Source organism: Solanum pennellii, chromosome 7, assembly GCF_001406875.1.
Source record: "Solanum pennellii chromosome 7, SPENNV200".
In the NCBI taxonomy this organism is placed as follows: domain Eukaryota; kingdom Viridiplantae; phylum Streptophyta; class Magnoliopsida; order Solanales; family Solanaceae; genus Solanum; species Solanum pennellii.
The window spans coordinates 77,985,292-78,000,789 of NC_028643.1; the positions used below are offsets into that span (position 1 = coordinate 77,985,292).

The 15,498-nt window shown below is 33.3% G+C and overlaps 1 protein-coding gene across 3 annotated transcripts in view; it reads left to right on the top strand.

Annotated features, from left to right (window-relative positions):
- LOC107026437 (1,4-alpha-glucan-branching enzyme 3, chloroplastic/amyloplastic) overlaps positions 1 to 11,477 on the top strand; it is a 15,640-nt gene extending 4,163 nt beyond the window's left edge. For 2 of the 3 annotated variants that reach the window (XM_015227400.2, XM_015227401.2), the window contains 18 exons: positions 322 to 494; positions 803 to 892; positions 1,443 to 1,518; positions 2,969 to 3,076; positions 3,814 to 3,904; positions 5,573 to 5,674; positions 5,986 to 6,088; positions 6,844 to 6,981; positions 7,077 to 7,148; positions 7,282 to 7,386; positions 7,989 to 8,066; positions 8,158 to 8,265; positions 9,116 to 9,196; positions 9,369 to 9,473; positions 10,066 to 10,151; positions 10,319 to 10,373; positions 10,449 to 10,527; positions 10,643 to 11,266. In XM_015227400.2, coding sequence (XP_015082886.1) covers positions 322 to 494; positions 803 to 892; positions 1,443 to 1,518; positions 2,969 to 3,076; positions 3,814 to 3,904; positions 5,573 to 5,674; positions 5,986 to 6,088; positions 6,844 to 6,981; positions 7,077 to 7,148; positions 7,282 to 7,386; positions 7,989 to 8,066; positions 8,158 to 8,265; positions 9,116 to 9,196; positions 9,369 to 9,473; positions 10,066 to 10,151; positions 10,319 to 10,373; positions 10,449 to 10,481 — 1,604 coding nt within the window. In that variant the 3' untranslated portion in view covers positions 10,482 to 10,527; positions 10,643 to 11,266. Of the gene's footprint in view, positions 1 to 321; positions 495 to 802; positions 893 to 1,442; positions 1,519 to 2,968; positions 3,077 to 3,813; positions 3,905 to 5,572; positions 5,675 to 5,985; positions 6,089 to 6,843; positions 6,982 to 7,076; positions 7,149 to 7,281; positions 7,387 to 7,988; positions 8,067 to 8,157; positions 8,266 to 9,115; positions 9,197 to 9,368; positions 9,474 to 10,065; positions 10,152 to 10,318; positions 10,374 to 10,448; positions 10,528 to 10,642; positions 11,267 to 11,322 lie in introns of those variants that run through there. The other variant, XR_001457572.2, reaches the window with a different exon arrangement.
- Positions 11,478 to 15,498: the final 4,021 nt, after the last annotated feature.

The following is a 15,498-nucleotide window of genomic DNA, read 5'->3' on the forward strand; positions in this document are numbered from 1 at the left end:
GGGGGGGAGAGAGAGAGAGATATTAAAGTCGAGAATTGGAAATAGCGCCACAACTATGGCCTGAAAGCACAACACGAATGACAAGCACATGTTTTCTGTTTTTCCTTCCCCTTCCTACACAACAAATCGTAATCTGCGTCTGTCTGAAAGTGCATGAATCTCGATGTTGCAGTAGATAATTCTAAATTGATATGCATGAGTAGATAATTCTAAATTGATATGCAGTACACAATCATATCACTGCTGTTGGTTTCATTTCTTATTTCCTTAGCTACTGTAGTCCTTCTCTTGATGTTGCTGAACTCCTTTACTCATTTGCAGATGCAGACGGGATGCAAGCATTAGCAGTCCATTGGGAACCACCTCCTGAATATGCTTATAAATGGAAACACAAGCTACCGGTCAAGCCTAAGTCTTTGCGCATATATGAATGTCATGTTGGCATCTCTGGCCAGGAACCAAAAATTTCCTCTTTCAGTGATTTTATTAGCAAGGTGACTACATTGTACTTTGTCTTACAATTTGTGTTGACATCAAAACTTTTTAACTTTCACTCTTCGAATTCTTGTTAAGTAGAAATATGATTGTCTTCCAGTCTTTGGTTTAGGTTGTTCTATCTGAACTTGATCCATATCATTTAAAAATAAAGGCCTGTTTTATCATAAACATTTCTGTATTATGCTGAAAGGTTGTTTTTCTTTTCTTTTATGTTTTTACATTTGTATGGATAAAGAATTTTTACCACTTATCCTTTTTTCTATTTGCAAGTTGACTTCATTTAATATTTCTTTTGTCATTCCAGGTCCTTCCGCATGTAAAAGAAGCTGGATACAATGCAATACAAATTATTGGAGTTGTTGAGCACAAGGATTATTTCACTGTTGGATATAGAGTGAGTTAGAATTAGTTTCTCCTCAATTTTCTATCTCTGAAAGCTACATATGATACATTCTCAAAATTGGACTTTTGTGCTTCCTACTGTAAAAAGGTGAGCCATGTAATTAGACTTTCACCTTACTTACTTTGGGGTTTATTACATGGTCAACAAGGCTTGAACTTGGTGACAGGCGATAATGCCCCTGTATTCAATTACTATATGAAATATACCAGATGCATAATATAATCTGACTTTTTTTCAAAAATCAATTTTCGAGTCTGGTAAAATTGACAGATTGTAAATTCATGATTCCTGCATGATCACAGTGTAAGTTGAACAATTTTAGTTGACCAATTGTCCGGTTATACATTTGAAATATTGCATCTTCATTTTCCCCCCCACTCTTTTTAGATATTAGGATAGTGTATTGGGCAACTACTTATAACCTTTTTGTATAGATTTGGAACATGCTCAGCCTTTGTGATCTATAGTTTCTTTTTGATTAGGATGATTTATAGCTTCTTCCTCACCATCGATATGATTTCACCATCTTTTTCCTATACAGGTGACCAATTTTTATGCTGTTAGTAGCCGTTATGGCACACCGGATGACTTCAAGCGCTTGGTTGATGAAGCACACGGTAATCCTTGACGTTTTGACCTGGGCAAATATGGTTTACGTCCTGCTATGCTGTTAGTGACTACTTAAATTGCATATTATTTGCTTTCTCTTTCCTTTTAATTTTCTGATAACCATATTTTCTATGGTTGTGATAAAGGTGTCATTTTCTGATAGCTAGCTATTCTTTAATATAATTCTTTCACATGGTACAGTCAATATCTTCATGCCGAGCATGAATCTTTTTTGCAAAATTTAAAATGCTGGTTTTCTTTTTACAAAATATGAACTTATGGGTATGAAAAAAAAATTGAAATCATGAGTTGGAATCCCAAGTGTTTCTTTTTTTGAGAATTTGGGATATGAAGTCATGATTTCAAATCATGATCCCAAATCGCATGTCCAAAAATCATGACTTGAATTCGCATGTCCAATCACAAGCAAAGCCAGTCCAAGAAAACATAACTACAGATTATGCAGATCCCTGATTGTATCTAAAATTGCATGAACATGTAAACCAGGTTGCACCAAAAAGCAAGCAAAATAAGACATCTTTGTTTTAGACTTGTGTAATTTTCTCCCACGGCCTTCATAATTCTATCATTTCTTTCAAGCCAAATAGTCCACCAAATGGCTTGAGGGATGGTATTTTAAGTCTCTTGTATATTTCTCCAACGGCCTTCACCCCAGCAATTTGTTCACATTAACTTTCTGTCAGGTTCATTTGGAAGCTATATTTGCTTATGCATTCCATTTGGATTCTTGAACTTAGAGGATGTTTATTCATTACTGGATAATCCAATAAACCTAAACATTTATGCCGCTGTCTGCAGATTGCTCAACCTGAATAAAAAGAATTGAACGAGCTTTATCCTATCAAGTCCTTGCAGCTAGTTGCCATAAGCTAAGGCCTTTCTCTTCTTCAGAACCTACCCACCTTCCAACACTTGCTTCGTTGGAAGCACAAAACAGTGTTTACTTGCCAAGCAAAGCAGGAGCCTTGTGAAGTGTGAACATATTTTATAATTTTTGGTAATGACATGTATTGACAGAATAGTCCTGTCAACTAGAGGATGCTATCTTGTGAGCCTTAAAATTATTCTAAGACATGTCTCCTTCAAACTATTCCAAGAAACATCTAAAAGCCATGTTGATAGCTTTAAATTCCTTTTTTTTAAAGGCGAATACTGGTGTTTCAGACACAGCATTCCTTCTTTAAAAAAGAAAACGAAAAAGAAAGATGCAAGATACAACATGTCAACTTGGGTTTTTCAAATTAAGAAAAGATTTTTCAAGACCCTCTCCAGTCTCCAGGTTATGCTTCTTCTTGCCTTTAACCTGTGAGTGCTTGTAATAATTATAGACATTATCATATTACATTTATGAACATTTTGGATAGCATTGTGATACAATTCCTTGTTATGATTTCTCTTTACCCGTATTGGTTTTACTAACCGTGTTCTGTTTTGTAGGGCTTGGACTGCTTGTCTTTTTGGAGATTGTGCACTCTTATGCAGCAGCAGATGAAATGGTTGGCTTATCTCTTTTTGATGGAACAAATGATTGCTATTTCCACACCGGTATAGTCTTCAAGAGAATGTTTAGAAGCACTTCACTCCCTGATTAATTTTCATTTGTTACATTACAAAATCACACTGTGCTCCCTGATGCATGTGTCATTTGTGACATATAGTTTTGGGATTCGTCAACCAATTTGCTTACATTGCTGTTATACTAGTATCTAACTTGGAACTACTAGTATTACACAACAAAAATGACTGCTGGCTAGGCCTACACCTGCTACACGTGCTTATGTTTGTTTTTCAACTTACCTTAATAATAAAGTAAATTATTGTCATATACAAAATGTATAAGCACAAATGGGAGGTAGTGGAATATTCCATGAAAGGTTAACCTTGTTCCTTTTCTAATTTGTTTTCCTCATTTACCGTTTTATATATTTATGCAAAATACTCTATATATTTAATGCAAACAACAAGTACTTCTATTGTATATGGCCATAAAAATATAAACTTCATATCAAGCTTGGTCAGGAGAGAACATAACAAGAGAGGATTATCAGGTTTGGAGAGAATTCTAACTTGAAGCAAGTCAGACACCATATTCACTGTTATTGTACTAGTAAATCTAATATACTATTTTTGTTGCATTTTTTCTATGTTGATGGAAGTTCTAATTAGGTGGAGTTCTCTTCAGTAACTTGGTAAAAGAACTGTATCTGATTAAATGTTTTCAGTACTTTTATATCATATGATTTCCTTTTGGATCCTGAGTTCTGTATTTACCGCATAACAAGGTAAACGTGGACACCACAAATTCTGGGGCACACGGATGTTCAAATATGGAGATCTTGATGTCCTGCACTTTCTTCTTTCAAATCTGAACTGGTGAGTTTATTGTTATATGGTTTCCATCCTATGCATGCTATTCTCTCAGTTTCATTGCTAGTTTTAAGTTTTGTTTGAAGTCGAAGGTTTGGCACCTGATAAATGTTGCTGGCTGTGCAATAAATGCACCACTATCGTTTAATTATTAAGTTCATGCTATAATTTATTGTACTTTACACCTATATGTATATGTTGTAGTTCATTTGTATCAAGTGGGAAATACAAAATAAGTCCTCCCTCAATTTCACAATGTATCAGAGTAGATTCACTCTTGGTAAAATTCTAAATTGCTTCTGCTCACTGGCATGCGTCCTCTTGGCTCTTTCCCAGATGAAGCCCATTTTGTTTATCAAAGTGAAATTGTAGACAATTGTCCTCTCCATCCCTTTCACATGTTCTGAATTCAATGATCCTCATTCGTGTAACATGAAGCTAGAACAGGAACCACTCCTCTCAAAGAAGCTCCATTGCCCCCAGCCCCCTGGTAGAAAGGAAAAAGAAGAAAGAAAATTTTGCTTTAAGTAAGCAGAGACGAGAGATTTGGCACCTTGTGAAGAAAATTTGTAAGCTAAGAATTCATCTACCAACCTAGTGGATGTGAACCTGTTTGTCAACAGTAAGTCTGTTAGAGTGTCATCGCCTTGTTGATGTTTTTTTCTTGAGATGGCAACAACTTGTATTAAAATTAAAAGAGACTGTGAAGCCATAATTACAGAGTGTGAACAAACACTAAGCTAGGCAAAAATTATATTGCACTACAGAGGCTCTAAAACTTGCATTAGGGCCTCAGTGTCACCTATGTACGTTTGTTTACACCAAAAATTAAAAAGCAAAATACAATTTAGCTTTATCTTCTGGATTGAGTCTCTCTTTCCTGCAAAACATCTAAGATTTCTTTCCCTCCAGATTGTCCACCATATGCAGCCTGGGATCATATTCCATCTTCTTTTTTAGCTTTTGTGCTTCACCTTGTTCCAGCTGGAAAGCATGTCAAGGTCATTGACACTGACCACCTCAAACCAATCATAGCAAGGAAGACGTCCCAAAGTTGTGTATACTTTCCAAATGAGTGGCAAATAAAGCAAAGCTGTATTCCCCTTCTGTAGCCTGTCCTGTGTCAAACAAGCTTTCTCGACTACCAGCCAAACAAATCAAGCCACCTTGTATGTGATCTCAGCTCTCCAACATTGCTTCCAAGGCCATAAGAAGGTCAGCTTGTTATCAAGGTTAAAACTGTGATAAGCTGTTTTGACTGAAAAAATGCCTGTGTTATCCACCCCAACCTGTCTTGAGGTTGAGAAGTTCCAATGAGCTGATTGATGATGTTTAGGAACTCAGCAAATCTGTCCAAATCTCAGCCTATAACTTAAACTCCATACCTGATTGCTCCAAACTTCAGTAATGCCAGCCCTTTGTTGCTGGTTTAGAGAAAAGATATCAGGGTATGAGCTTGAGAGGGCCATTACTAGCCAATTGGCAGTTGGCAGTATGTATGTTTTCTTCTTAGTCAAGTCTCATAGATCCACGTTCACACGGTTGATGCATCAGCGTGAGCGATTTCTGTATGAGAACAAACATCTTTTTGAAACGAAATGCTCTCACCTAACAGACATGATCGTGCAAGAAACTATTTTCTTAACATGTTGCTTATACAATGGTATTTTTCAGGTGGGTGGAGGAATATCATGTCGATGGCTTCCATTTTCATTCGCTCTCGTCCATGTTGTATACGCATAATGGATTTGCTTCATTTACTGGTGACATGGATGAGTAAGCATCAAAAGTACACTTGTGTCATGTTAATTGTTCATGCGTTATTTACTTATTAAAAATGTTTACACATTGTTCACCAATGATACGTATTTAAGATTCACATATTTGCAGTCTTTTAACTGAATTTTGGTATCTATCTTGATTAGGAAGTGCTAGAGATTGTAATGCGGATTAAAAAACAAAGCTAGAAGGACCTCAAATTTGAAAACTATGTGACTAGAATGTATGTTAAACATTGGAAAATTATGAGCATCTATCTTTCTGTTGGTTGGTCTTTCTTCGACAATCTAAAACTTTTGTTGTTGCAGATACTGTAACCAATATGTTGACAAGGAGGCCTTATTGTACCTCATATTAGCAAATGAAGTACTACATGCTCTTCATCCTAATGTGATCACGATTGCTGAGGATGTAAGTGAACTATTTCAATTCTCTTGAATTGTTCATCGCTTTCCTTGGATGCTTTCGAGGAAGTGCAAATCCTTTTTATTGGACTTAGTTCTGCTGAGTATACCTTATGATACTTTTAGATATCTCTCGAAAATAGGATTTCTTCTTCTTGTGCAAGTTTATTTCTTAGTCTTGTACTACTATATATGTCAGATTTCCTTGCTATTCACATGCACCTTGTAGTTTGAGACCTTTGGGTTACTTTTGGTTGGACTTTGGAGTAATGGAGAAATAATCTCCAGATAAAACTCAACATTGTTTTGGTACAATGTTTGGTTTGATTTTTTTGTCCCACGTAAAACTTAGCATAATCTGTTACATGTTTGGTTTCAAATTTTCCTTTGTGCATAACTAATACTCACATAAGTTATGTGGAATCTATATATTATTTTATATATATGTGGGATAAAATGTGGAATAAGAATGCAGTGGTTAGTAATACATGGATTAGAACAAAATGAAAAGAATAAACCTTCATGCAGTAATTAATATTTTTTATTTTAAAAAATAAAAAACATATTTGAAAAAATATATTATATAATAAATTTTAATACAATCAAATATCCAATAGCATGTAATCGTTAAATTACAATATTTTCATTATTAATCCTTGAATTACATTCTGTGTATCACTGATCCTGCATTACAAACCCTACATTTCTAATTTCTGCAGACCCCCAACTGTCATTTGATTAAGATTTCTTTCTGTTACATAGGCAACTCTGTATCCTGGACTCTGCGATCCAACTTCTCAAGGTGGACTGGGCTTTGATTATTTTGCCAATCTTTCTGCCTCAGAGATGTGGCTTGCATTACTTGAAAATACTCCTGATCATGAATGGTGCATGAGTAAGGTTGAACCTTGCGTCATTGGCTTACAGGATTTTTCTCCTTTCGAACATCTAATGCTATGGTAGTTGGTGGTATTTATATGGTTGACTTATTTCAGATTGTTAGCACATTAGTGGGCGACAGACAAAATACTGATAAAATGCTTTTGTATGCAGAAAATCACAACCAGGTAGCTACACTTTTTTTATTGTCGTGTATTTATGAGTTTCCTTCCCTTTTCCTTACTTTTCTTTCATATTGTAAAGGTCTGATTTGACAATCTTACATTATTTGACTGGTTGTAATTCTCCCTTCTCTTTTAGTCCATTTCTGGAGGTCGTTCCTTCGCAGAAATACTGATTGGTAACTCCTTGGGCAAATCTTCCATATCACAAGAGTCATTGCTTAGAGGCTGCTCATTACACAAGGTAATTTCTTTACTTGTGGTTTACACTTTACACTTCATGTAGAAGGTGAATATCTGGTACTAGCTAGAGGCTGTTGTTACACAAGGGCAACTACTTGACATTTCTTGGTTGATCAGGTCTGAATCTTATGAACATCCACCCTTCCCTCGTCTCTTAAATATATTGGCTCCCTCTATTTTGGTAATCACTGGACCATGCTAAAGCAGGATGCTTTGAGCACCAGACTGCCTTTTTTCCCAATGTTTACCTCTTATTTGAGGTCAAATTAACCTCTGTACGGTTGTCGTCGTTCTTGAGGTTGCAGTCAATAAGTAGGGGCATTCAGGTGAAACTTGTATGTGCTTCAAGAAGGAACTAGCCTTTAAATATTTTCTTCTTCTGGGAAAATGGTTCAGCTGATGAATCTGCTTTCATTGATTTTCTGATTAATAGATTATTCCTTCAGATAAATTCCTTACACAAGGGAACGAATTTGTCTTAAGGATCCACCAGTCTATTTCCCTCTTTTCAGTAGAATTTTAGATCAGTTACCTGCTTGTTCTGTGATATTCCCATGCATTTGGGCTTGTCTAATTATGGTTGGATCCTCTTGTATTAAATAGATGATCAGATTAATTACATCTACAATTGGTGGTCATGCATACCTCAACTTCATGGGCAATGAATTTGGGCACCCAAAGGTGAGTAGTTACTTTCTGCATATATGATTTGTGGATGTTTACAACTATACTACAGTAGATTTAATACCAAATGACCTCTTTCCTGCAACAGAGAGTAGAGTTTCCAATGTCAAGCAACAATTTCTCCTTTTCACTGGCTAACCGTCGCTGGGATCTGTTGGAAGATGATGTACATTATCAATTGTTCTCATTTGATAAGGTGACCTCCAAACTTCTAATTATGCAAAATGCGCTCTGCTGCCTCTCTTTAAATATACTTATGTATATACACACACGTGGTGTGTGTGTAGAATCTCCTTATACGACTGTTGTATATTTGTTCCATTTTCATACATCATTGTTGATTTTCTATTAATCCTGATAATGTCTTTCTGATACTGTGTGGTGAAAATACACCATACGAGCAATGCAAGGTAGGCCTAGTTGTTGCGCACTAGTAAATGACCGTCACTAAATTGATCTGCCCTTTGAGTGTACTTTTTTTTTATATATATATGTTATGCTTGATATTAGATGTTGCTTTTACTCCTTTTTTTCCATCAAGGAGTAAAGATCGTTTGGCTTCCACACATCACATCAACCCTCTTTTGATATTCTGGGTACTCGTTCTGATATTCTGTGCTGAAAAAAACAGTGTAGTCTTTAGTAGATATTTTGTTGGAAACCACATATTGCTTTCTTCCCTTATTTTCCATCAAGGGGTATATATAGTTGGGCTTCCACACGCCATAGCAACCTTTTCTGATATTATGTGGAAACAATATACTGTATGGTCAATAAAGGTAGCTCACATAGTTATGCTTTAGTAAATGAGGTTCATGTGCTACTCCTGTCTTTATTGTTTTATTTCATACTTGAATTGTATTTACCACCTCTCCGTAACCATTATTTTTTTCTTTTTAGTTGGTTGATGAGATAGCTTGTGTTTGATTTAGTCATAGGCATATGTTATGCATCTCTTTCTTTCGCTATGCTGTAAATTGGAATAGTAGTTCTGCAACCAAAGGGAAACAGAAAGAAGAGAGTTATGACTTCTTTTTCGTTTTCAGGATATGATGCACTTGGATAAAAATGGGAGAATTCTGTCCAGAGGTCTTGCCAACATTCACCATGTCAATGATACTACCATGGTACAAACGCCTTCTCTCTTTTATTTGATATTGGGGTTAGTTGTCTGTGACCCTTTGGGGGGGGGGGGGGACATCATAACAGTTGCTTGTGTGCTAACATTATCAATATAGCTAGTTTCTATGGCAAACATTTATTTCTTGAATATAAAGAGTGAAATTATTTTTGGAACAGGTGATATCTTACTTGAGAGGTCCCAATCTCTTTGTGTTCAACTTTCATCCTGTCAATTCATATGAAAGATACATTATAGGTGTTGAAGAAGCTGGAGAGTATCAAGTAAGTCTCATTTTATCCTTTTATTGCTGAATGCCTGTCTAAAGTTCTTCTATATTCATCTCTCACTCCCACATAAACATGCGGTGAAGTGTGTAAAAAGGATCATCAACTTGGAATGTGTATGCAAGTTGAAAAGATTTATGTAGCTATTGTTTCTATCCCTACTTCTAGCCTGCCTCTGTAGTAAATTAACAGAATAACCCTAATTCAATCTCTCTCTCAGTCCCGCATGAACATGAAGAAGAGTATTACTCCGTCCATTTCAATTTATGTAAAACATATTTAACTAGGCACGGACTTCGAGAAAGAAAGGAGTATGACTCTTGGAACTTATAGTCTTATAACATGCCATTATGCCATTAACATTTGAAACTTGTGGTCCTAAAATGCTGTATCATTTATGAGAAACACAGTTGGCATATTATTGTTTACATGACCTATGTATTTTCTCAAGTCTCTAGCTATAACTTGAAATTCAGAGAATAGTACATATATCGAGGAACACAGTCAACGTATCATTTTAGTACTGGATCTATGGATTTTGTAACTTTACTGGCTATTTCTTACGCTATTGTTTGGTCAACTTTTATAGGTCACATTAAATACAGATGAAAAGAAGTATGGTGGTAGAGGGCTACTTGGCCACGATCAGAATATTCAAAGAACCATTAGTAGAAGGTAACCAATCACTTGCTTTCCTTTTTCACTTGTTTTTACATGACTCATAATTAGTCGCTTACTTTAAGTCCTCTACTTCTTCTAGGAAGATGAATTCCAATGTTCTTTTTTACATGATATCTGTATTAAACTTCTATATAATTCATGTCTTAACATTTCCATTTCAGAGCTGATGGAATGAGATTTTGCTTGGAAGTGCCTCTGCCAAGTAGAAGTGCTCAGGTTTGATTTTTTTAAATTCATTTATCATCAGCCCATGACCGACGAATGCTTGATTAATTGGTTCAACTCATGCAGGTCTACAAGTTGACCCGAATTCTAAGAGCATGATCACTCTAGTAATCAAAGTGCCTCATATGATGACACAAAAGGAAAGGTACGTTTACACTATGTGTCAGTGTGACTCGGATACAAAACATGCATTGAAGCACCTTTGTGCTCATCTATTAAGCTTTTATAGCTTATTTAGGCTGTTTTCTAATCTCTAATAGGTTCTACATTGCCCTATACTGATCAATATTGTGGCCTTTCCGAGGTGAGTTTCTGTGATTCTTGAGCGCCGGCTTTTGGCTAGTCAGTTATCATGAACTTTTGCCTTCAGCATCTGGATAGTCTCTTCTCCTGAGCAATGACACTTGGACGAGAAAAAAATTGGCTTGTCATGGGGCTCAAAAGCATCTGCCAGATTAAGATTTCAAGCCTCAAGGAAAACCATCACTGCTTTAGGATACACAAACACATTGACGAGTAAGCTCTGATACCTTTAAAGTTGCCAGTGTATATAAGAGCATTCAAATTGATGAGAACTTCAATTTTGCATTGGATGTTGAGTCATGTTTTGTAAACATTGTTGCCTGTGGGTATAAAGTTATCGGTTCAAGATATACAAACGCCTCTAAGAGAAGGGCATACTTCCTGAGTTTTACATCGGAATCAAAAGATTTTCATGCAACATTCTCATATATTATTCTATATTGTAACCATTTCTAATTATGTCCAATCTTGTATAATCACACATTTACCTTGTAGATGTGTTTGTCCTTTAACAGTCAACTCTTGTATACCATTGCTGGGATCTCCGACAGTTTTATTTAATTTTGCATGTTACGTCTTCATATATTGTCATATATTTATAATATTAAGGCTAAATACTTGCATTCTTTGCTTTTAGGTACCCATAATGCTATCTAATTTCACTCCACTTCTATTTGGAGCTGAATTTGCAGTCCATATAAAAATTTAAACTAGTATTGTATATTAACTTGTGATATATAATATTTGTTACTATCATTTTCTTTCGGTAGAAATCAATAGCTTTAGCTCATATCATGTATGTTGTTATGTACATTTATAAGCTGTGAACTTAATAACATAAATGCTTTAACGATTCAGTGGCAAGCAAAGAATTGCTAGAATTTATAAATTTCAAATCTCAATTTTCTTTATAAATATCTTTTATATTGTTAGGGCATACAATTAAAACTCTTCTACAAAAGAGTGCTAAGAGTGGTTGACTGGCTTTTAGTATCAATAAGAGTCGTACAAACAATAGACATATATGAAAAAAGGGCATATAAAAGAATAGAGATAAGGAGACGATTGAGCTGAGTAAGCACTGACTTCGTAACAAGATAGGTTGTGGTGGTATGATTGAGATTACTCTATTCTTAATCAGAGATTTCGAATTCGAGAGGAACTGCAAAATATTCTGTTGGAAGTATTGCCCTTAGAAATGAGCCTTGCAATACACGAACCCAAATTTAATCGAGCTTAGATACGAATAGATAGATAGGATTTTTTATTTTTTAAAAAAATAATATTTCTTCGTAGACCAAAATCGACAAAAAGAATTTGAAGTTTTTTTTAAAGAGAAAAAACAATATTATCACTCTTTTGTATGGTCACCACACATATAAAAATATAGCAAGAAGGAAAAGTGCTTCAACTTTTTACTTACCACGACAAAAATAATATTTGTGAAGGAACTAACTAATACAAATGGATAACGTAAAGAATATTATTTTGGAGCCGAATTTAAATTTTAAAATTTATGTTTTTCATAACTATCTCAAAATAATATAGCGACAATTAGGTTCATAATCATCAATATTTATAAATATTTAGTGAATTCTTTACTATATATACAAGCCACGTAACAAAAGCTTATGATCTAGATCCGCTACTTTTCAGGTTATTTGCTATACATTTATGAACAATTACATACAATTATTTTATAATTAATCTAATAATATGATTTACTTTTTTCCATAATTTATTGGGAAATATGTTATTGTGATTAGGGGCGGAGTCAGAATTTTGCCACCGTTTTGCTTGAATGTGATAGTGTGTCAAGAAATCACTTACTAATGCAAATAAATATAAGTCCAAAGTACTAAATTCCAATATTAATAAGTACAAATAGATCCTTAACAATGCTGACGATGTTATGTTTCTATCATCACAGAATAAAATACAAATACTAGTTGCTCATAAAGTTTGAAAATTCAATAGAAAGCTTGTTATGGGGACAAATCGAAAAAAGACATAAATATATTATTAGCCAGCATATCTTCTTGCTATTCCCAATACGAAGATCGATAATTTTCTTTCCTTCTATTCATCATATATTTGACTTTGATCGTGTTCGATACAAGACGAAAATAGTTAAACCTCTTTATTTAAGAATGCATAGAGCTCACTAATTGAGATTTCATTATCTCAAAGAAATTGCATTTTTTTCCTTTTACTAAGGATAATATTCTGAAAAGTATATTTTTTTAGAATAAAGTTAAGCATATTTTCCTTTTACTATTGTGGAATATCGAATAAAGTATTAAAAGGTATAAAGAATAAGTTTACCTTTCAAAAGTGTCAATACAATTTTGAGAACAGTTATATAACTCAATTGACCCATAACATATATTGTACCACACTTCGGAGGAAGCAGAGTTTACAAAGTAAAAATTTGATTTGAAATGAATAAGATTTTTCGACTCTTTAAGTAAAGGTTTCAAATTTAAATTCTTGATATGAATGAAATTTCGATTAAAGAACAATTTCTTCTTAACTAATGATACATAATATGATTTAAATTAAACGGGTCAAAAAATCTTGTCACCATATAATTAGACCAAAAAAAGCAGGTTTAACTCATAAAATGTGCAAAAAACATACATGACTACATATATAATATGCTAGGTACTCCCCAAAATTACGATATACAATTAAAAAAAAATTAATTACAAACTAATTCTTAAATTCTAAATCCAAAACTTTTTCTTTTATATAAATGTACAATGTACAATACAATATTGCTTGAATACTAATTTAAATCCAAAACTTTTTCTTTTATATAAATGTACAATGTACAATACAATATTGCTTGAATACTCCTCTAAGTTAAATCTTTCTATGCTGCTTTGAAAACTTCTATTTTTGATTGATAAATTAAATACAATTGTTTTACCTTAGAGAAATAGAAATGAGAGTCTGCATATATCCTATCTCCTGAGGCTTAGATATCACTAGTAAAACTACGTAATTCTATTGATGAGATTGTAAATATGCTCGAATTCCACTTAAGATATTAAGAACATTCAAATTTTCTCGTACCGACTAATCTAATTATTTCTCCTCTAAATTAAACACAAATCTCAAGATCAGAAGCAAATCTCACTCTTTTCAATGATTCAAATGATGCTTCTCTTTGCATTTTCAATTGATTGTAAAAATTACCAATAAATATCTCAGCTTTATTAAACAACTCCTCCCCACTAATCTCCTCTTCCTCCTCTTTTACTTCACTTCTATCCTCACTACTCCCAATAAAAAACAAACTTGGTGTGGAAGGACATTTTTGTAATTTCACTTCATCCTTCACAACTAATTTTGTGACCCCAACAATTTTCTCACAAACACATTTTTCAATCAATTTAGGAACAATTTTTTGTTGTTGAGGAGAAAGAGAAGGAGGACTATTTTTGTCATCATAATTTTGAGATTTTGAGAAAAAGGTAATTAGGCCAGCATCAACTCCTAATGAGATAATTAGAAGATTAACTATGAAATAAAGATAAGGAGTTCTTTGAGATGAAGATATTAGAGGAGTAATTAGCACAAGTATAGCTATAAGTAAAAGCTTTAAAATTTGGGATTTCATAATCTTGTCCATGTAGAATGGAAAAAGTTATTGATAATTTTGAGAAATGAAAAGTGCTTTATGATAAAAAAGAAATTATTTCTAGTGAGATTCAAACACGTGAACACCTTAATACCGACTCTCTTGGTGATGGTGTTGGAAGGATATTGGAGATGGCTTTGATATTATATAGAGGTTGACATACAAGGGGTAATATTAATGTAGGGGCCTGGCCAACTTCATATTTATAACAAACAAAAAATAATGAGTGAAAAAGGGTATTATAGGTCTTGTCTTTATCATATTTAGAGTCTTATCAAGTAGGTGTTTGAAACATGTATATAGTTAGGTGATATTTAGTTCTAGTATTTAAAATCAAGTTGAAAAAAAATCATATTTGGGCATATATTTATACTCCCTCCGTCTACTATTAATTGTTGTTTTTTTCATTTTCAGAATTAAATTATAAAAATTTTGACTAACATTTTATAATATATTTTTTCATTATATCGATATGAAAAAAGTTATAATGTATAGTATTTTCGTATAATTTTTGAATATCTAAATTTTTTTGGTTTATAATATCGAATTAATGTGATATAATTTAATTTTAAAAATTAATTAAATTGACTTTCGAAAAATATAACATAAGAAATAAAAATAGACGGAAGGAGTTGCTTTAGTATGATTTTTTCTTGAGTCGATCAAAGTTTATGTAAAACAAAATCTATGTACACTATGCTTTAATATGTTTTCTTGAGTCGATTAAGGATTATCGAAAATAATCTTTTTAATTGTCAAGATAAAATTAAAATTTACATATACTATATACTTTAATATTTTTTTTTAAAATCAATTAAAATTTTATTAAAAATAATCTCTTTACCTATAAAGATAACAATAAAATCTACGTACGCGACGTCTTATGAGGAGACAAGAGAACATGCAAGAAAGGCAAAAAAGAAACACAAGTCAATTAAAAGGTGAAAAAGAAAATATTTCAATTCTAATTGGATAACTATTGATAAGGCAATATTCCCTCTCTTTTTAGGAGAAAAAGGTAATGCAGTAGTTTCTTGCTTTTATTTTTTGTCCTTTTGTTTAGGTTAAGTAATTATCTTAATTAAAGTTATGAAAATATAATAAATTAATAATCATAAATATCAAAAAATTAAAATATCAAATCAAACTAATTTTTTAGTATTTTAA